At 39.9% G+C, this 22,155-nt stretch overlaps 1 protein-coding gene across 5 annotated transcripts in view; it reads left to right on the top strand.

The window, feature by feature from the left end:
- The window catches only part of schip1 (schwannomin interacting protein 1), a 266,812-nt gene that overhangs the window by 224,273 nt on the left and 20,384 nt on the right, over positions 1-22,155 (top strand). The window contains exon 1 of one of the 5 annotated variants that reach the window (XM_032590751.1): positions 15,464-15,790. The exons of the other annotated variants lie outside the window; for them this stretch is intronic. Within the exon in view, the coding sequence (XP_032446642.1) occupies positions 15,761-15,790 (30 nt within the window). The 5' untranslated portion in view covers positions 15,464-15,760. Of the gene's footprint in view, positions 1-15,463; positions 15,791-22,155 lie in introns of those variants that run through there. 5 annotated transcript variants of the gene reach the window in all.

The raw sequence follows: 22,155 nt of genomic DNA, 5'->3' as shown, positions 1-22,155 counted from the left end.
TCATTTGCAGACGGGCGTGTCTGTCTGAGATGTCGCAGGGGTCCACTGGGACTGAAACAGTCACGCATCAGGAGATCTTAGAAAGCATCAGGACTAAAGAGAAACACAACACAAGGCTCCTAATCTGCAGTGATCACTGCATTGACTCTCAGAAGTAGTCGGAGCCCCTGAACTTTATCACAGTTTCTAATTTTGTTACCATTCAAAATATATATTATAAAAATAAAATGTGCTGTGCATTTGTATTCATCCCTGTACAAATGCAAGTTTGTTCAGGGCACGTGTCTGCCAGCGTAGCAGACCTGTGTGTGTCTTGTTTCATCCTGCTGGAAAGGCTGCCTATCCCTGGATTCCCATCAACTCCTGAAGAAAAGCCTCCCCACAGCACAATGCTGCCACCACCATGCTTTAACATAGAGAGCGCCACATACCATGCCTTACCAAATATTCGATTCTGCCGTCAGATTTTCAAAACCTGGGAGATTTTTTTTTTACCTCACTTCTGCAGTAGCAACAGAGAATTTATTTTCTCAGTGACCATAAAAATCTTCAGTTGTTTGAATCCCATTCAGCTCTGCATAAAAGGCAGCAGGTGTGTTTGTTCAGGGTGTGGTCTCCAGCTGCTGCAGAGTCAGTGCATGCCTGCAAGCAGTACGTGTGGAGGCACGGTGACCCCACCTTTTAGTTAGTCTCTAATGGATCTGCAGAAACGTGGGCAGAGAGGTTTCCACAGGGACCACAGGCACACCCAGGGTAGCATGACCTCTCCCCCTTTAATTAAACCCAGGATAATAAAATCAGAGCAATATTTTTTCTTCTTCTCCAGCCCTCAAGTTAAGAAAAACTGAGAGACGGTCTTCGTGTTCAGTATGGCTGTCAGTTCTCAAAAAGGGTATTTATTGTATATTCTCCAAGTGATATACTGCAGAGGTGTTAAAACCTGTGCCTACAGGCTACTACTTTTCTGTGTCAGAGTTCACACCCCCAGACGCGTGTACACGTTTTACAAACGCCCTGTGGGCAGACTGTGGTTATAAAGATAGCGTCTCTGCTGAGACCTGCAGCACTAAATCTGCTTAAAATGTGCCAAGAAGAAAACCTCTGTCACTCAGACACGTATTTACTAAACCTGCTAGAAGGTTTACGGCGCATGCTATGTAAAGCCTCGAGGGAAATGTGCGGCTTGATGCACACAAAAGACTCATTGTTCAGTGACACACAACAAAAAAGTTTGATGAAACAGATTTCACCTTATTCCAGAGACACGATTTTGTGCATTGGACCCCAGCTGTAAATTTCTTCTACTACCCAAAAATAACAAAAAAAAGTTTCAGATGAATGTTAGATTGGACTCTTCTCTAATAGTTACATTAATACACCATAATTTAGCATCACTTTTTTGTCATATTTGGGGTTTTTATTCTACTTTTTTCACATTCCTCCAAAGTTCTGCCATACTGGAGGGATTCTTTTGTTGTTTTTCAGTACATCCTTTCTATGTTTCCAGTATTTCCTTTATATTTCACATAAAACTATAAAGGCTGCAGGAAAATAAAATATGCAGACTTGGATCTGAGCTTTACTGTCTTTGTGAATAATTAGGTATAACATAGCTTTTTATCAGAATCCTTGTTTTAAAAAGAGAGAGAATAATTTAATAATAAAAAAACACACCTCTGTCAGGGTGCAATAAAAGTAGTTCACATTCTGAGTTTTACCAAAGGAGATTTTTTTTCAAATCAGTTTTGATTTGATTAGATTTCCCAAAAGCGAACATCAGTTTATACGGACGGATGTCTCAATCAGAGTGCTAGTCTTCAAACAATGCCATCTATATGCTTGAGAACTTGAGAACTTGAAAGTGGAGTAATATTGCACACTATATTTTATTAGTACTGTTTCAAATTTATTCAAAAAGAATGTTCCTGACACTGTAGTATCAGGTGTTTCTTCCCAATGACTGACATATTGTCCCAACTACAGTTTCCGCTAGACAGCCACAACATTTTAAGGGGAATTAAAGCCTCTTTTTGCCTTGGCTCTATTCTATAAAAATCTGTTTTTTACATATATGTTTAAACTGTCACCATGTCCTGACAGTGTAATATGAGCTCCTCTGCCTCCTCCCTGTGGTCCTACCGCCATCTGCAGAAATAGACTGCTTGGTCAGAAACAACCAATCAGATCCAGGAGGATGGTCTTAGCGCCATCAATCATGCCAGTGTACGCGTTGCTCACATCATCCCCCTTGCTCTCTGGTTTGCTACAGCTAGTTACCCACAACGGAGCCTGTCATGAATGCTCAAGCTAGTTAGCTTGTCCATCAATGATGGCGGATGAGCAGTTTTCAGGTAATGGTAAGTTGTTTCTCCGCTGTTGGCATAGCTGCAGCATGTACAAGGGGTTGATTGACAGCGCTAAGACCCTGGCTGTGATTGGTTGTTTCTGGGCGGACCTGGTGCATTTCTGCAGATAGAAATAGGACCACAGAGAGGAAGCAAACAAACTGGATTTTTTTTTCACAAATCATTTGTTTCATACTGTCATAACATGGTGACAATTTGAAAAAAATACATGTAAGAAAAATATGTATTTTTATAAAAGTTACCGACTGCAGCTTTAAGGGCAAGCACAACAGGTGATGTAGTTATTATGTATGGTTTGTGAGATCAGCCAGCTGTAGGGTTTAGAGGTATTAACAAAACTCAGAGATCATTTTTGATAGAATGTAAGATATATTGTTAAAATCTGATATTTGCACTGGAACAACCGGATCACATTCGTCATTTCTAAAAGTCTTGTCATTGCTGGTTTAAGAGAGAAAAGGTTTTTTTTTTTGTTGTTTTTTTAAAGGCTGTTATGGTGCTGCCATAAAGAGCCAACTTAATTCATAAAAGTACAAAAATGTTATGAGAACACCTCTTACAATACATGTAGCTTCATTCTTTGTTGCTAAAGATTTATAAGACTCAAAACATAAAGCAATATTCTTCAATAAACCCATGTAAAATGTCCTCCTGCTTAATAAACTTAGCACTATGCTGTGAATGTCGTAATAAGGGTTGGGAGTGGTTTAGTGACAGCCTAACCTTGACAGTAGCCCTATCTGAGCACAGCATACAGAGCAGGTCACATGACGGACTAGACAGAGAGAAAGAATCTGTAACCAAGTCTCTTTTTACCCTGTGAACATCGATATAAACACAGTTTGATCACTTAGAAACCATCGGATTTGCTATGACATACATGGCCTCGGACACAAAATGTTCATCCATTCTCAGAACGCACATTATCTGATTAAAACAAAACCCTGAAACATTTTTAGTGCTTATTCTCTCATTTTCAGCTCTCAGCTGAGGCAAAGCAGATCTATGTAACAGCCAAGTGTTGTTTAAAATTATCATATAAACAGTCAAATAAGCCGAGAACCGATCTAAACTGTACGAGTGTGCAGTGCTCTGCTACAGAAAAGCACTTAATGGCGTCTGAAAATAAAAGCAGAGAAGCTCTTTATGGGCATGTTCAGCTGCTGGACTGCATCGACAAGCCTCCGCTAACAACCTAACTACCATGTTTACCCAGAACTCGCTGTGCCACGTAAGGGAAAAGATTTCTGTCTCCAAACAGTTGGAGGCAGAAAAAAATTACAGGGTTTGAAAGCCTTGAACACATGGTGGAGGGGATATGAATAGGTCCAAGCACTCAGAGTGAGGAGGTCACGAGAGAGTCGGACTGTGGGGCTTTAAAAGCAAATGTAGGTGAGAACTACGGGCTCAGAGCTGTTTCATTGGATAAACATGATGGTCTGACAATACAGAGTACCGCACAATCAAGATTTGCTTGGGCAGAGCATGAACGCCGAGAGGGCAGAGCTACACCCAGGTGTGGTGAACTCTTTCTGAGTTTTTTTTTTTTTGTCTAATTCAACCCCATATAACAAACATCACCCCACCGTGCGTGTGTGAGTGTGTGATACTAGCCGAAGCACGCCCGACCCGCGGCACGCCAGAACTCAAACACACATAAACTGTGTGGAGCGGTCTCAGCTCCTGTGTCTCCTGTTGCCTTAAACACACACGCTCAATCTCAGCTGTCCACATCAGATGAAAGGATAACGTTTTATCTTCTCATCTACTCTGACCCTGCTAGTGTTTACACAAGTTATCTTTTGTTTCCTATCTTTGTTTCTTTTTTTTCTGTGGAATATTTTTTTCCATCTGAGATTAACCTTGGATTCCTCACAGCAAGTTGGGCATTTAACACAGGTAAACACCCAGCTTCCTTACTAGAACGAAGATTTCAGGTCGTAAATGTTCAGACAGAGTTAGACAAGTCTTTTGGCAAAAAGCTTTACATTTATTTATAGCTCAGGGCTCTACATTCTTCTGCTGTGACATGTTGTTTCTCCAGCTTGTATGGACCTGGAATCATACAACAGTTTTACTTCGAAAATAACTTTTTAACCCAGCTCTTTTTCAGTCTTTTTAGTCATTTCTAAGCTCTACTTTACCACTCTGGTGAAAGGAGAATACCTTTCCAAATGCTTGTCATGTGCATTTGAGCCGGGTTTTATGAAAGTTGGTTTTTTTCTTCCGCTGTGCAGCTGCTTTGAATATCTTCTTACCTTAAGGGGCAAAAAGTTTACGTGCTGCACCAAGCTGAGCTCAAAGAGGTAAAAAAAAAAAAAAAAAACGGCTGGTTAAAAACTGGACCTTTTGTCCAGACTGAAAAAAATTACAGACTACGACTAAATTATGCAAGCGACAACTGGAACCACAAAGCGGATTGCACTTGTAGATTGTTTTTTGTGGAAGAGTAAAACTTGCAGGTGCAAAGTTTTACTACATGCTACCTTAAATGGATAAAGCTTAACCACAGTCACATGATCTCTCTTTTGCCCCCGTTGATCCAGTACACCTAGCAAGTCTGATGTGCTAAAGGGTTTGCTTAGATTAAAGTTAACAGTGTGATTAACAATTAGATGGAGAAAGTCACAGTAATGTCACTTTTGGGTGTGTTAGCTTATATTTTTATAACTCATGTCACTCAAAAAGCATTTTGTCTGTTACTGTCTTTTAAAATTAGGTTATGAGTGGTGAATTTGATTGAGAACTGTGGAAATTATAGCTTAGCATTTTCTGCCACATCATATCCAAGCTCAAATGACTTGGATTCAGGCCATTCAAGCTTGGATCCAATAGAGTTTGTCTAATATCCAAACTTTGTTGTATACGACATAAAAAATAAATGATAAGACTTACTTCAACACTAACTTTTTTCACATTTTGTCACAATAAACCCAAAAGGTTTTTTTTTGTTTTGTTTTTTTCTGGCAAGGTCTGGTAGGTTTGTTGGATATTAGTTAACATACAACATAATAAAGAGCAAGGAACGCAGCAGAAATGTCAGACGAAGACCTTTAAAGTAAAGCTATAGTAAGGAGAGCATTAATCACAGAAGTAGAGGTCCATTGTAAATTTGGAGGAAAGTCTGAGATGCACAGCTAGAAAGCGAGAAAATATGACAACAGGACAATTAATAATCATGCATTCTACAGGGACTGCAAAGAAATATGTTTAAAGTATTGGCATCACAAAGTAAATGCTCACAATAGTAATCTTGCAAAGAACTGTTTTGAATGTAGTGATTGTTAGGTAACGTATTCCAAGTGTCATTTTATATTCACATGGTTGGATGGAGTTTTAATGCATAATACAGTCACACCTCACACAAATGACGTGTCCAAGATGCTTATGATCACAGAGATTTATGGGAAAACAGTTGAGAAGCACGAAAACGGGGGAAAACTGACTTTTTATGCCACTGATGTCATTATCACCATATTTCCCAATTCTGTTACCATTGGATAATTATCTAATATTGTGCAGCACAAATCTGGCTTTTATGGTAAGGGGGGAAAAATAACCTTTAAAGAAAACCATGGAAAAGTCATGTTTTCAGTTTGATGCAAGTGATGTAAGAAACCAGGTCAGAATTTTGTTGCCTAAAGCTGTAAATTCCACTGCTGGTTGTCATCGTGCAAAATGCAAAAACACTCACCTGAACCCACCCATCCTTTTGTTAAGTCGCTTCTGATTCACCCTAGTTTGGGAATGAAAGACAAAATGTACAGTCAACCTTCTCTTCAGCACCTATTGTATCTTTTTTTAGCATTGAAGTCAACTTAGGCTCAACTCATTTCTGCACCAGCTTGTGAACTTCACGCTTTTTCATCTTTTCCCACTGTATTCTCCAGTGGTTTGGCATCTTCTGTCCTTCACTGCTATTCTCACTTCTGCTCCCAGCTAATTGTTTTCTTCCTCTAGCTGTCAGGAGGCATTATGCCCTAATGTTCTCACACAGCCAAAATACAGCAGGAGACCATTTTCCACACTCCGCCTGACTCCCCTTTTTTCCACCTCATGAAAACTATCAAAGCGGGGGCGCAGGCTGTGAGTGGCAGAGCGTGCTGGGGAGGAAATGGGGATTTGTGTAGCAAACGGCCTCCAATATTACAGCTCCGTGTCAGTCTGCAAACTACACAACCGGTAGCGCGCTCGCGCAAGCACACACCCTCGCTCGGGTGGCCAGCTATGTAAGCAAAAGCACAACTTGAAGATGAAGATTAAAAACAGAGGAAGAGTTTATTTCTCCACGGCTGCAAAAACAACGAGCAGGAGATAGTTTGTGTTTTCTGCGTAACGAAGGATTTTAAGCCCCATCACCTGTCCCGCGCGCTGCTGGAGGAAGGTTGGAGCCACGCTCAAACACAGGCGGCCTGTGTTTGTGTGCAGACTTTGGCGCTCGTTTGGGTGGAGCTGAAACATAAAACACTGCTCCTCTCTGCTCCTAATTATAGAGTGTGTAATTGGTTGTGTGTGCATTTTGGTTGAGGTTTTAGACTAGGTCTGTTTTTATTATTCCTACAACACAAAGCATGTTTAACCTCAGAGGGAGAGTCTTTATAAGGGGAAAAAAAGGAGGATTTTTGTCACCATACCTCTGACTTTGTGTTATCTAAGCTCTAAGCCTGTTCATGTGACTCTGCGTGCGGGCGTGTGTGTGCGTGTGTGTGTGTGTGTGTGTGTGTGTGAAAGAGAGCGAAATTGTGCCAGGTCATGCAGGGAGCTTCATCTGTTGCTGGAGAGAGCCCAGCCCAGCACAGAACACGTTCATTTTCCTGAAGAATAATCTGTTTATTTTGCAAGAAAAGTTGTATTTGCATTATTTGATCATTTTTCCATGGAGACAAACACATTTTAGACACCATGAAGCAGTAAAAGATACCAACCCATGTGCTAAATTGATGCCTTTTCTGTTCAACATTATTATCCAAAGTAAAGCAGCAGAAAAACATCCAAACTATGACATCAGGAGTAATTGATCATTGATTTAGCAGTGCAGCTGGCTGTTGCTTTTCATTATTGATCACAGCAGCTATATTGTGTCCGCTTTGGCGTGTGTGCATCTACGAAGGGTAAATTTTATAAGTTGCATGTAGATGTGTTGTCCAATTTGACATTTTGAAAATAAATGTACTTATTGGAAACAACAATTTCGAAAAAACATACTTTTTTTGATAAAAGGTTTTGGCGATAGGATGAGGTTGAGTGTTTCAAAATTGATTTATTTCGCAAAATTGCAATGGAAACACTTTTATCACACAAGTCATTTGATCAACAACTTGCCACTGGCTCAAAGCGTGAAGAAGAACAGGTTTTTGAGGCCTTAATAGCCTTTATTTAGGACAGAAAATACACAGAGAGAGATGGGGGAAAGGTTGGGGTTGGTTGCGTTGAGAACTAACAGCCTCTGTAAATGGGCTACATGCTCTGCCAATACACCACACACCACTTCTCCATTGGTAGTTGTTTTAATTTAGGTAGAAAACCTTACGCATACATTTCAAGCATCAACTACACTCAGTAGCAGTTGTCAAGTGCTTATTGCACAGACTATTATGCCTCCTGTTTTCCTGCTCCTTTTAGCGTGGCACTGGGAGCTTAACAAGCTCATAATAGCGGGTTAATTAGTGAGGTAGAGCCTGCAGTTGGCTGCCTGGCAGACATTCACCGTGTAGACTTCCTACTGTACTGTAAAAGCAGAATGACAGTACGGTTGTCACCTAATTATAGAGTCCCATCCCATCCTAACCCCACACCCTCACCTCCACTCCTTCACACTTAAAGGAGGAAGTGGTTAATATATTCCACTGAGAAAAGGGACACTCTTTCAAGAGGCATGATCGATTCTCATTCATTTTTGTCAAGGAACAACTAAATTTCAATACCAAATGTAATCTATTACATTACTAGTCTTTGTGATTGATTCCAATATTTAAAATAATCCATGACCAATAAACTAACAACAAGCAAAACAAAATACTTGGTGTAGAGTCGCTCTTTAAATAAGTATACCGATTACTTTTCTGACTGCAAATGCACTTGTGACAAATCTTTTTACATGTACACCTATCTAGAAGTGGAATAAACATTTATGATGACAAGTTAAGGAAAGAAACTCTTTGGTTATGTTTCCAAAAGAAATTTGATAGCTTATTGTTCATTTTATTTTTTCTTTTATTTTTGTTTTGTTTTGTTGTTTTTTTAAATCCGGTGACACCAGCCCACTCAGCATCGAAGGCCTATCTGATATTAAATATTAACATCTGATCAGACAATAATATTTAGTGTTGATTAATTGCTTAATTAATTGTCCGTAAGCAAAGTACCACAGAAATGATGACGGTCCTTCTTAAATGTCCATATTCTGCGAACTACAGACCCGCTGGGTCCTGATGGCTGGTTCCTTGTGTCATGTTGAGATGTCGTGATGATAGACCCAATTGCAGCAGGCAGAGGCGTCAAGTTGAATCGTAGATTTAATAAAAAATATGAATAAAAACGTACAAAAGCCACATGAACACAGGGAGAACAGTATCATTATAAGCATTCAGTGATTCTTGGTTAACATTAATGGGGAAATTTTAATGTGATTTTTAATAAACACGTTGAGAAATTATTGGGAACAAAAGTGCTCTTCTTTTTGATTTGTTTTTAGCATTTAGAACCGTTGTGTCTGAGTGGTAGCTTGCTCATAACCCTTTTGTCTTTGCTCCAGTGGTACTGGTGGTCAGTTTATTGTTTTCTTAGCTGGAAAACAAATAGTGTGTTGTGAGGTCTTTGAAAATGTAAACCAAATGTTAAAACAGTCTGGTGGATCCAACATGCTGAGTCCTCCCATCACCAACTGCAGACATGAAGCCTTCATTAGAGCAGCCTCTGGTGGCTGATCACAGAAGTTAACGCACGCACACCCCCACGCACGCCTCCACACACACACACACACACACACCCCTCCTGGCCTTCCATATCCTATCCTCCCTGTCAGAGCGAGCTCATTACCGCTAGAATCTGGCCCTCACACTGAGCCAACCTGCTTTGCTATGCAGTGTTTTTTTACACTGGCACCAAATGTCAACTTGCTAAAAGCATCTGCGCTTTCTCCTTCCCCGCTGAGGAGGGCGGGGCAGGAGAACGGGAGGGGGAAGATGGAAAGAAGTGGTAAAAAAAGAAAGCAAGTGTCGCTACGCTAAAACGCTGAACCAAATATAATAAAGGGGGGAAAAAAACAAACGAAGTACAGGGATTTTCCATAAAAAGTTGAACGTATTACATTCTTTACCATCTGCAGCATTACTTCTGTCTGCATCCCACCAGTTACAGTGGAATGAATCACCATGTTTTCCACTTGTAATTATGCATTAGTTATTTCTGCCTCACTCCATGGATACAGCCTCATTTCTGCTGCACTAAGAACATTAAAAAAATGAAGTAGAGGCAACATTTTGCATACAGATTAGGGACACAAACCATTTACAATTGACTGTAACGGTTTGTTAGAATAAAATTATTTGAAATCGATTAAATCTGCAGTATGTAGTTGTTTCCATATTTGTTAAAACCGTCACATTACATTATGAGACATGTAATCTGTGCAACTATTGCCATCTGAAGAATTGCACCTCTCCTGTTTAAAAGCAACCAATCAGACCCAGGAGGAGGGTCTTAGTGCTGTCAATCAATGCTGCTCAATGTGGTATTGAAAGAGAAACAACTTATTAATTATCCGCCGTCATCAGTGGGTATGCTAACTAGCCTTAGCTTTCTGGGCAGGCTATGTTGTGGTGAAATACAGTGGTGAGAGGGTGAGCACGAGAATGATTGACAGCGCAAAAACCCACAGACAGTACTTCTCTATGAATATCTCTCTGTTCATGGGGATTAAGTGTTTCACATATTTTATTCTTTTCATATTTTATTTTTCTATTAAGAGGATTCTGTTTTGTTATATTTTATAACTATATCTAGGTTTAATAATGTAGTAAAACCACCATTTTCTGTTCATTCAGTCAAAATTTTATATGGCTGACACAAAATATTGTAAAAGTTTAATCATGTCTTTTTTAAATTCAGCATATTATGAAAGATTTAGCCTTTTATGTTATGGAAAGATGGTCGGCCCTGTTGACACAAGAGAAAACTCAGGTTTTTAAGAAAATGAACACGTATCTGTTAGTGGTTAGTCGATGGATAAGATCAACCAACTTCAGATGAACTCATTAATCTGTAGCTTTCATCTCTAATGTAGACACTTCATTTTAGAAGATGAGAGTATGTGCAGAGTTCTTGCAGCTTTTCACCGACCAGACAGCGAACTCATCACAGGGTCGGTGTGTGGGAGGCTTTGACTGCTGCCGTCTGCTGTCTCCCACTAATAATAGTCTTTATATGTCATCTTTGTGCAAGTTTGGGCCACTTACATAATCAATGGTTTTTAAAACTGTATTTTTTTTGCTCTTGAATCTTATTTGATGGCCTTCAAAGTGATTTGTAGACATGATGTGTGAACAGCCCAGAGCTCTTGCTGTTGTTTTATCCTCATTTGGTGTAAATTAAATAATGCTGTGTATCGGTCTCCACCTGTGCTTTGACTCAGATTATAACCCTGACAACCATGTGAAGGTCAGAACTGGGGGTGGGGGAGGAGAGGAGATGAGGTTAGAGATGTCTTTGGACTGACTGCTGCTATGGCGACAGAGGAGCAAGGAAAGGTTGCCTTGACTTAATTTATCTGAGCAGATCAAAGTTTTTCACTCCTCACCATGTGTTTGTATTCAGAAGAGAGAAGCAGCAGGCTTTTTTTTTCTGAGCCTGCAGTTTTGAACTCATGGCTTCTGAAGTGAGAACGTCGCATTCAAGTGTGTTAGGTTTCATTTTAGTCTTCAGCATTCATAAAAACGGACGAGACTCTGTTTAAAAACAAACTGCTTTCAACTGGTTGATTTAGGAAAGCCTGGCTTAGACTGTGAACTCCCCAGCAGAGAAACCAAATGTTGTGTGATTACATTTGCCACCAGATTGCAGTTCTTGGGATCAAATCTTTGTTGATGCACCGTGGCAGCTTTTGGTCTCTGATTTTTGTTAAGCCTGGTGAAATATATTATGAGAACAGAATTGAAAATATTTTCCCAGTTTTCTTGCCGTGAGGAGTCATTACTTATTTACATTAGGAGCTGAAACAGGTGGCGTAATAGTGCAAGTGTGAAAGAGCAGTTCCTCTAATACAGACAAAAAAAAGTCCCTCTAGGATGTTGCAATGTTTGGTTATAATTGTTGCAGCCTAAAATTACTGATTTTACAACACCTTTTTCAAAAATGTGCAGTTAAAATAAAAAAATAAATAACTTTATTTTTGCTGCAACATGATCTTACAAGAAAGTTGCACACAACCTTCCCAAAGAAGGGCAGGATTTTAACATAGTTAATATTTAAAGTGCAAATATTATCCTACTTGAAGTAGCACCCTTCATCCAAATCAAATCCGGTCCTGAAGAGTTGTCAGAGTTCAAAACAAGAATCCCATATTGGACATTTAAGTTAGCCTGACCTATGTAAACAGTATAAACAAATCCGACAGAACATCTCAAAATGGTTTTTTGCAAAAACAATTTAAAAATCCCAAATGTTATCGTTTGGCATCACACATGCTTTCATCTTCCAGGTTTGGTTTTCAAGAGATGTCGTGAAGCAGGACGTTAAATCAGAAAGAGAAATACAAAACGCAAAGCTGATTGGTCAGATTTGCGTAAAGTTGCAATGATGGGAGAAAATTTGCAAGTCTGTGCAACATTTGCGAATGATGAGTGAATTTGCTGTAGTAGTTGAGATCACACCTTCTTTGAAGCCCTTCAAAATGACTGAGTTGACATTTTAAACTGTCTTTAGCATCTTATAGTAGTGATTAGCCTTGTTAGCTTTCCTAACATGACTGAGACATCTGTGTTTGTGTGCTCGCCAGAAGTGCTCAGATTTGCGTAATAAATACAACTTCATTACATACTAATCTATACAAATACCAGCATATTGTACAGACTTCTTCTAGTTTGTTTTGTTGTTTATTAAACCAAAAAAAAAATAGAAGAAGAAAAGTGTGCGCTAATGAATTGGCACTATGTGGTGGTTCTTTCAATTTTTTACTCAGAAGCATCTAGGAAGAAATAGGAATGTTGGACGATCCTGCCTGTGTTTTACTGAATCAGCGTCGCCTCTTCTAAAGTCATGAGTTCGTATAACCATCTTCGCACATCCACTTGAAACCCAGCATCATCTACAGCAAACTGGAAAGGGTCCAGTTACTTGCTGTTCCACTTTTTTCTCTGAGCTTAAATAAGCTTACTTGTAACATTGAAACAGATTAAGAAGGCTTTCGTGAGGCCGAGTTGGTATCTTTTAACACAGATGATTATATCCTCCGGTGTCAGAAGATGGGCAGCGCTCCAGTCTGTCCCAGCTGGCAGCCGAGCTGAAGGCTAAGCCGGGGCCAACGGTGCACAGGCCTGAGCCGAGAGAGATCAGAGAGCGAGGCAGCTCATCGATCCACTTCCAGGTCATTAAACCCAAGAGTGGTCTTATTGGGAAAAGCAGCATCACCCAGGAGGGATCAATATTGGATAGAGAGGTTTGGGCCGAGAGAAAGAGACGGGGGAGAGAGCGGCGCGTATGCAACCCAGCCAATGACAAAAAGCGAAAGCTGGAAATAGATGCATGCTTAATTGCGTCAGGATGTAATACTTTTCACTTTTCATTGTCATTAATTTGAGTTTTGACGGGGGGAGAAAAACAAGGAGCATGTTAAGCATTAATTTGTCGCAGCAAATTAGATCCAGGTTGCTGATTTCCCTGCCAGTGTCACATCTACTGTTAATCTATTTACTTTAATTTTGGCCTCAAATCAGCACCGATGTCTGCTTATCGCTTCCCGCTTTGAGAGACGCCCGTACCTCCTGCAGTGCTTTGACTCATGATGAAGTAACATTGATCATTTCATCTGAACACTGTCCAATTTCTCTGGGATGAAGGGAACAGATTTGGACTCATTTAAACGTGATTTATCCAGTCGATTCCAGTTTTTGCATCATGACATGAAAGTCATCCACACCTTCCAAGAATAGTTTGCATGCGCTTCTCCAAGACAATATTATGAGAAAATGTAAATGCTAATCAGTCCTTATGAATTTTATTTTTTCAATTTTATGTTTTTTGTATTTCTGCCCAAAACAGTTTGAAAGGAAAAGGGACGTCTTTTACAGACAATGTTCTTTTTGGATCCGCCTTCGGTTATTTATTTGAATACTTTCTTTAAAGCTGATGACTGAAATTTATTTTCTATAATTTACTCACAGCTTACCGTAAGGAGATGCGATAACGTGACGTCAGTAAGTAATATCTACCAAACCAGAAGACTCTCTATTTTGGTTTCGTGAGTCAACTGTGCCAAAGGGGAATCAGAATCACAATCAATAGAAATAGAATCTTAGATCCTTTTTATAGTACTTTATATTTTCAAATCAAAATACTCAACTACCAAAATAAATAAATTAGTAAGCAGTGGTAAAGTACATGAACATATCAAAAAAGGAAGTTGCAGGCCTGTACTATCGATGCTATACTGGTAGTGAATTGTTTTTAAATGTCAAGAATTTCCTAACTAACTATATTGTGAAGTTTTTAATGACTAAATCTAACTGGACACTGAAAATCTCATCAATACATGTAAGCAATCTAGATGTGTCCAGGCAACCAGCTGTGGAGCCGCTTACATTTATGTACATCGGTTTTTGCCAATAATTACGGTATATATAACATATACATTTTTCTTATCTGTTGTAAGAAATTAGCAAACTAAAACTGAAGATGATTTATAATCCTAAAAACATTAGCTACTATTATTATTATTATTATTATTATTATTATTTAGTATTATTATTAGTCAGCCTATTGTCCTTGCTGTTCTAAGTTTTACCTTCTTGTTATCTACATTAAGTCTTGCTCTCTTTCTCTCTCAACATGTCTTACAATATGTATTTTTATTTTAATTGTCTTCACACATCTCACTTACTGAGAAATATGTCAATGTAACTGAAAATAGCTAACGTTGAATCTTCTTTCATCAGTAACAACATCCACACCGAACAGTGTTGCTGTTATGATCTGGTAGCACTAAGGTTATGGTAAATTTACAAACTAGAAAATATGATTTTTAAATATTTTTTTAGTGGTCCATCACCAGCTGATTCCTGCGTGCATTTCTAGCTAGGTTCTTTTTAAAGTTTTGTCTTTGAGTTAGCATTTATCTTTGCATACAGCAGTAATAATGCTTGGAGTGTTTTTTAGTACACAAACAAGGAAAACGACAACATGGATTTTTCCCAGTAATGAAAAGATGTCTGAACTGAGTAATAAATAGACGGAGAAGAGAGGAATTATCTGAGTGGTTTTGATGTGGATTATAGAGCGGCCATCTGCTGCCGAGGGATTATAGTCCTACAACAAGACACAAACAATGAAGAGAAGCTGCACAGTCAACGCATTTCCATTCATGACCTGTAATTTCAAAGTGAGATGCACAGGAAACAGAAATATACAGATGACATTACTGACGGGGAGATCTTTGTAGTTTTTAATGTATAAATACAGACATAAAGCAAAACCTGTGGCTATATATCATATCATTCGACACCTGCTTTTGACATTTTGCATTTTTACAGACTTGCTTAAGAAAATGTAAACTTCTGTCGATACTCGTGTTATATTTTCATTCTGATGATGACCGGTGCAGGACTGAGGAATGAAAGTCGGTCCTCTGCCCTTCCTCGTCTCTCCTCCTCTGGCGTAGCTCCACATTAAAAGCCGGACGACATCCCAGCTCTTGCCCACGCCGCCCCCTCCGTTCCCATCTCCACGGTCCCCTCTCCCCAACCGGCCAGCTCCGCTTACACACAGCTCAACACAACTCCTCCCTCTTTTCAGTCCAAAGCAGAGCGAAAAAAGCAAGCTCTCCCCTCTCTCTCTCTCTAAGCCTCTCTCCCATTCTCTCACCCCTCCTCCTCCCGTCTCTCGCGCCCCTCCTTCTTTTTCAGCGTTCGGGAAGCAGATCAAACCCTACCCTTTTTTTTTTCCCTTCCTCTAAAAAACAGAGCAGATAACAAGCAACGATTCAGAGCAGAGGGTGGGTGAAGACTTGCCCGACTCGCGACAGGGCACAAACTGTGGACTTTTTTTCTTTCCACCACCCTGTTAGTTCGGATCCAGGACTCATTGGGACCTCTCCCCCCTTCCCTTTGGAATACCGCTGCAGGGCTGGGAATTTTATCCTGCTACTTCCAGCTCAGCCAGCCCGTTCTAGGATGCTGTGAAGGATGGTCCACCAGGAAAACTGTTCTTACAAGGTAGTCCTCAGAGGAAAAACTGCTGAAATGTACATAGGATTCTATATATATATATATATATATATATATATATATATATATATATATATATATATATACATATATATATCCTGTTGTTACTGACTCTTATGTGCAAGTGTTAAATATTTGTACCTCAATGCATTTGTAAGCTTTGAATGCAACATTTAGACAGGGCGATTGTGTGGGAGTTTTTCTTTTGCCTTGCCTTACGTGATTGTGTTGTGAATCTGATGTCTGTCTGGTTGCTAAGAGAGGACTTGACTCATGGGAATAATGTCTTACCTCCCATTCACGTCCTCCTCCATGCAGCCTCGTCAGTCCAGGCATGATGCCTGCATGCCACTGCAACTTTCCTAGTGTGTAAAAACTCTCCATTTGCTAACATTTTTAGAAGAAAATGTAACCCCTCTTGTGGCAGGTTCACATATTTCTAAAACGCAGTTGCTTGAAAAGGCTTTCCTGATGTGCGTGTGATTCTGCGGGTACATCTTCCATTATATCTTAACAGAAAAGTGGGAGAAATTGAGCATTCTGCATCCTGGCTGAGGCTTTCCATAAAGGGAAGAAAAATCTGCATTGCAGTGGAGAAAGAGAGTAAGAACGATCAGAGAGGTGGCTGAAAGGCAAGAAAATGAGCTGAATATGCCTGGGGAAGAAGTACGGTGGAGCTTCTTTGATGTGGGGAGAGTTTTAGAGAAACAAATGTGTGTTTGGTGTTTCATCATCATGAAACTTTGTAACGAAAAGTCTAAATTATAACTTTGAGAAGCACCGATCACCAATTTTATAGCTCTCTGTCCTGTAAAAATATATTTTTAGCCAGTTGTGATTTAAGAGCTACAATTTTTTTTCCTTGATAAGACGACCATTGAACTTTTTAGCAACAAAATTCTGGGCTTTTGACACATCTGTAAGTGTAAGTATTACATTATTTAACATATTTTCCATTCAATATAAATACAATTTTTGTAAAACTTTAGTATATCTGTTGATCATTAAGATCATTGTAGGAGCATTAAGAATCCTTCCTTCAACTGATCATTAACTAGTTATGTTGAGAACAGAGGCGACGTCACACTGTGTGTGTTCGAGAGAGCAGTCGCCATTATTCAGCTCCGCAGTTAAATTAACAGATTTGACTAAAGGTCCAACACATCTTGATGACAGAATTGACAGTTGCAAAAGCATGTTAGCTAATGTGCAACTGTAGAAAAAAACGTTTTAGGACCTATTTCTACCTTTCATGCTTCCTCTAACTTTATTCTTGAAAACCTGAGAAATCCTGAATATAGCTAACACTCCAGCCAGATTATTGATTGCGGAACTTCTCTCCAGTCAGAGAGAAGTTACTAGAGTATAATTTACATCCACTACTCAGAAATATGGTAGCTGGCAGAGATGAATATTAGCAGATTGGCAGAATGAAGTTTTAAGTTGTTTTAAACTGACTGTCTTAACGGCTGACAAATAATTTCATAGTCAGCACACAGGAGTAGGAAAACACAGCATCAATGCTTCTTTAATCCATAAATTTGCTTGTCAGGGATGTGAATCTAGACTTGTGTGCGTTGGGAAGCATCTACAATGCCAGTTAAGGTCTCCGTGCCACGTTTTGTGGTAGATAAAGGCTCGGCAGACTGACAGAAAGATGGTGGGATCGAAGAGAAACAGAGCAGCAGATAACCAGTGGAAGCACAAACGGATAGACAGCAGATGAAACGGGCAGATAAAGCGAGTAACAGGAAATTCATCCACAAACCTCAAAAGCAAAGGGAGCAAAGCAAGAAATTAAACTGATGTCCAACTCTTTGAGGGAACTACAGTGGAAGCAGATAAGGATAAAAAGATTCTGTCAACATCAGTTCGATATACGATACTAAAAAGCTTGAAGATGTCAGAAAGAAGTCTAACAGCACTTGATGCGTGGGTGGAAGTATAAGAGAAACAGAGCTAATAAGAGAAAGCATGAGGGCGGTGACAGGAACAGAGGGTTCAGGCTCTGATAACAGCTACTCTCTGGAGACCCCTCAATTAGACTGGTATCCTGGCAACCAGGCCAGGCAGTGCCCCTCGCTTATATATAAAACACAGAGCCGCCGCGGGGACGGAAAGATGCAAAGGGCAATGACAGAATGCAGAAGAGGGAATTAGCGTAATGAAGAGCCACAATGGTCAAGACGTAATTAGATAAAGTGTTGAATGAAGGAGGTCGGCGAAGGTGTTGTAGCTGTTTTCTTCTCTGGGGGTCTCCTGGGACGGCCCACGTCTGAAGGGAGTCTCCGCTCTGAGTCTCCGCATTGTTTATTCCCGTCCTGATTTAAATAAGGTGTGGTTTCTACATTTGTTTCTCTATAGCCTTTGTTGCTTTGAAGAAAAGAGCAAAGAAAAGGCAAAATAACACACAATATTCACCTGTTTCTACAGACGGCTCACGGTATTTTAAGGCACTCGGTGTCTGAAAGAGTTAGTGATTATGTGACAGTTTCAGGAGGCCACTGAAGCATAGGTCTGACTCATAGTTTCTTAAAAGTATCCATCGATTTTGCTGGAATGAGTAGAAATTGGGTCATTGGGTAGCTCAGTTGGTAGAGGCTGTAGTTCTCGATGCAGTCGTCCTGAGTTCAACTTCCGATCTCAGGACATTTCCTGCTTCCCCTTCTTTCTCCTCCCTATGTCCTGTTTATTCATTGTTCAATATTGTTTAACATCTTACAGCTCCATTTTGTCACTTCTTGCAACCACAGGGTGAGTCAAGTGCAACTTTTCTTGGTATGTGTGATTGCTCCAATCTCCACTGCTTCAGGCCCAGCTTGAATTTCGGTCAGACTTGGGCCATAAATCTAAGCTCTTGCCTCTAGAGCCTAAAAAAAGTTCTAAAAATAAACTAGAAATTCATCATCAGAACATGAAAATAACAGATCTACTTCACTTAATTAAGCATTTAAGTGGACAAAAAAGTAGGTTCCTATGGCGTCTGACATCTCGGTTTATAATCTTGTTTTCTCTCTCGTGGAAAAAAAATCTCCAAGCCTCACAGAGCTGCAGCAGCGCCAGGGGTGTGAACGCTGATGGAGAGTTTTACATGTTTTCCTCACAGGCTGGTGCGGTCCTGACAACACGCAGAGTCTGTAGGCACTCTGAGGGAACGCTGAGTCGTGCATGTCATTGGGTCTTTCTCTGTTGTTATGTTTTGTTTATGTTGACAAGCTCATACAGTGGGATGGACAGGGCTGAGAGAGTTTTCCAGTGTAAGTCTATATGAGGTTTAGCCTAACGAATAACAAACTAAGAGAAGCAGAAGATGCAGTATGTTGTACTGGAAGATCACGTTTGAAGAACAGAGCATGTTTATATGCTTAAAGACTTTTAAGCATATAAACGATTTGTATGTAAAGTTTGTTATATACCTTACCTTTGGGTGACTTTATGTCGAATATTGCTCTAAAGATAGTCTTGAGCCCTATTTCATTGTGAGATTAATCATTTCTAAGTTGATTGATTTAGAGTTTTACTTAAAAGAGCAAAGCAAGAATTATTCCCAATGCTGCAAAAATAAAATGTTAAAATTGTCGTAATTATCATGTTGTCTGTAGCTTTTATTTATGCTTGCTTGAATTTTAATGCATAGTAAATAAGAATAAACAGCTGTTAAATGTAAAGTTTTTCAGTTCTTGTTGCACCAAATTTCTTTTTGCTGTTCTACTCTTCGTAAAGTAACACTTGGAGTCTATACAAGGTGATATTAGCTGGTTAGCTCCGGTAGCTAGCTTGGAATTGACATCCTCACCAACAAACTGCCTGTTGTTTTAAAACCGTTTCACCTTAGTAAGAGTATTGCCTTTTGACTCCATGCCGGCCGGTGTTTTACGGTCCAGATTAACGTTCAGTTGTCTTTCTTCAATCAGCTGATGCTGCATTTCATTTACCTGGGGAGTCATAATTAGAAACATGGATTTGACATCAGTCTCTCAGGTTAAAAAGTCGGAGTTTCAACATGGCGATGCCTGTAGACGTTGTCTGCAGCAAAGCAGAGAAAAGTCTATTTATGAGACCAAGCTGCTTCACAAGAGGTGAGCTCTGTCAGCATGAATCTAACCTGAAATATTTGATATAGTTCTGTTGATTTCGACTGTTGATTAGAAATTCTCCTAAACTCAACAAATTTAAACAACAAAAGCTCACATTTCTTTACAATTTTTATATTTCACTCTTCAGCCATATGTCCTGTTTACATACTCAAGACTGGAAAGCATTGCTTTCTTAAAAGTCCATAGTTGTTTCTTATTTTAGTGCAGTGTGATGAAGCACTTTGTTTTACCATTCAGCATATCTTCTCTGTACTAATATTACATAATTTGCAGGAGTCCCCTTCAAACACGGGCCTCTGTGTGAGTTACAGGCCTTCCCGATGGGCCACCCTGTGCTCCTTTCACAGCCCAATTTGTTTGAAACACGAAGCATCACCATGGAGAAATTCTCGCCAGACTGCTTGGACAGCAGCCCCAGTTCTCTCCCTTCTCCTGCTACACGAAGAAGAAGCATTCAAGAGTCTCTGCTTTTCCTTTCGTACATTTGAGTCAGGCATATAGGCACTCAGAAGCAGAATGCCGACCGCTAGCAGCTTGCATGCAAAAACAGAGGGACAGGTTTGGTGTGATTTGACTGATATCCTCCCATTGGTACAGCCAACCTTCAGCTCTGCTTTAGAAAATGTGTCAGAAAGGAAAACCAAAATATCCTCATTCTGGAAGCTAATCTCGTTCTCTCAAATATAGCTGCAGACAAACACAAAGGCGCACTAATAACGCCACCAGCCTTGGATCGGAGGCGTACAGGAGGTGCCAGGAACCGTCTCCCACAGTCACCCTCTGTTCACTTGGAACAATAAGCCATTCTGTTTGCGAACTTACTTTGATTCTCCCTCTCTCTCAGCTGACCCAACAGTCAGGCCGTCATGGAAACGTGGCCTTGACTTGCGGTCCTGTTAAGACTCGTGTCCGGTGGGCATCTGCTTGAAGATTCCCGTCACGCCCCGCTGACGCGTGTGCACGGAGAACTTCTTCCTTTCGAGCCTCCTTTGTATCAGTGGTGACTTCATCTTCACCATGAAGTCAGCCTCAGTAATGAAGCAGAAAATTGGGTGGGGATGATTCTACCCCACCCAGGCAGCTCCCGCTCGCAGAAAACACTGATTTCATGTTTGTGTGTGTTTGTGTGTCATCTGGATCATCAGATCCATGGGGTAAATTCAGACAGCAGGGAGACTTTTAACCAGATTCTACCCATTGTCCCAGGAAGTCAGCATTTAATTACATATTTACACTTTTATACTTTTTGTTTTTTTAGGGAGGGGGGGGTTTCGACATTTACAGGCAAATGCTTCCCCTGGATTTGTTATGTTTTGAGTCCCCCTTTCTCAAATATTAGTCATCCATTCCTCTCGGAAAGAAAAATACTAAAGTGAGTCATGTTTGTCTATTTCAGTGGCAGTTTTTTTCGTTCTTTTCTCTGTCTTCTTATCCCTCCTTTTACCCCACTTTTTTTTCTTTTCTTGCTGGTTCATTTCTTATCCAAGATCACTATGAGAGACCCATGAGGGACCCTGCTTTTTTGTATGATTCACTATTAATGAAAGCGTAGCAGCTAGATGTGGAAAATGTGAATTGAAAAAAGCATTGCTCTGATTAAACTCGGTCACTTTGTGCATTTTGTTTGAGCCGACTGATTAGAATAGAGAAGCACTGATGTGAGTTTTCTGAACTATTTCCAATCTCTTGATTTTCTTAGAGTCTGCCCTTCCGATATGAATTCTAGCAAACTCTTGATATCACAAGACCCATAAATAAAAGCATTCAAAATATTACTTTCTAGCCCTGTAAACTCCTACCTTAACTCTGCTGACATTTGCAAACCAGCATGATTCGTAACAGACACAGGTTGGAATGTCCGCCTTCCTTTTATCTGATGAACTTGGCTTCATGTCAGCTTTCCTCTTTCTAATTAAGTAAGAAAATAAAATCTCCAGAACCTGGAGAAATTAAGGTTCTGAGACTGACGTTTCTTTTTCCATACCTGATTTTTTAGTTTGCCACAGGTACATCAAGAGTCAGAGCAGCTAAAGGTTTTCGGGTCTGCAGCTGTTGTGAGATCTTAGCTTTGATGCATTCAATGGGCAGGAAAGAATAAGATTTTTCAGGATTTGAATTCGCTCTTACTGATCAGAAGTGATACAGAGAAAATCGGTCAACTCTTGTCTCTGGATGCATCTCCACTCAGTACGGAAGACTCTGTTAGAATTTATTAAGTTTATTGGTTAAAAAAAAGGTTCGTAAGCTGCTGTTTAA

This window comes from Xiphophorus hellerii, chromosome 18 (genome assembly GCF_003331165.1).
Source record: "Xiphophorus hellerii strain 12219 chromosome 18, Xiphophorus_hellerii-4.1, whole genome shotgun sequence".
In the NCBI taxonomy this organism is placed as follows: domain Eukaryota; kingdom Metazoa; phylum Chordata; class Actinopteri; order Cyprinodontiformes; family Poeciliidae; genus Xiphophorus; species Xiphophorus hellerii.
This window is presented reverse-complemented; position numbering and strand designations above follow the sequence as displayed.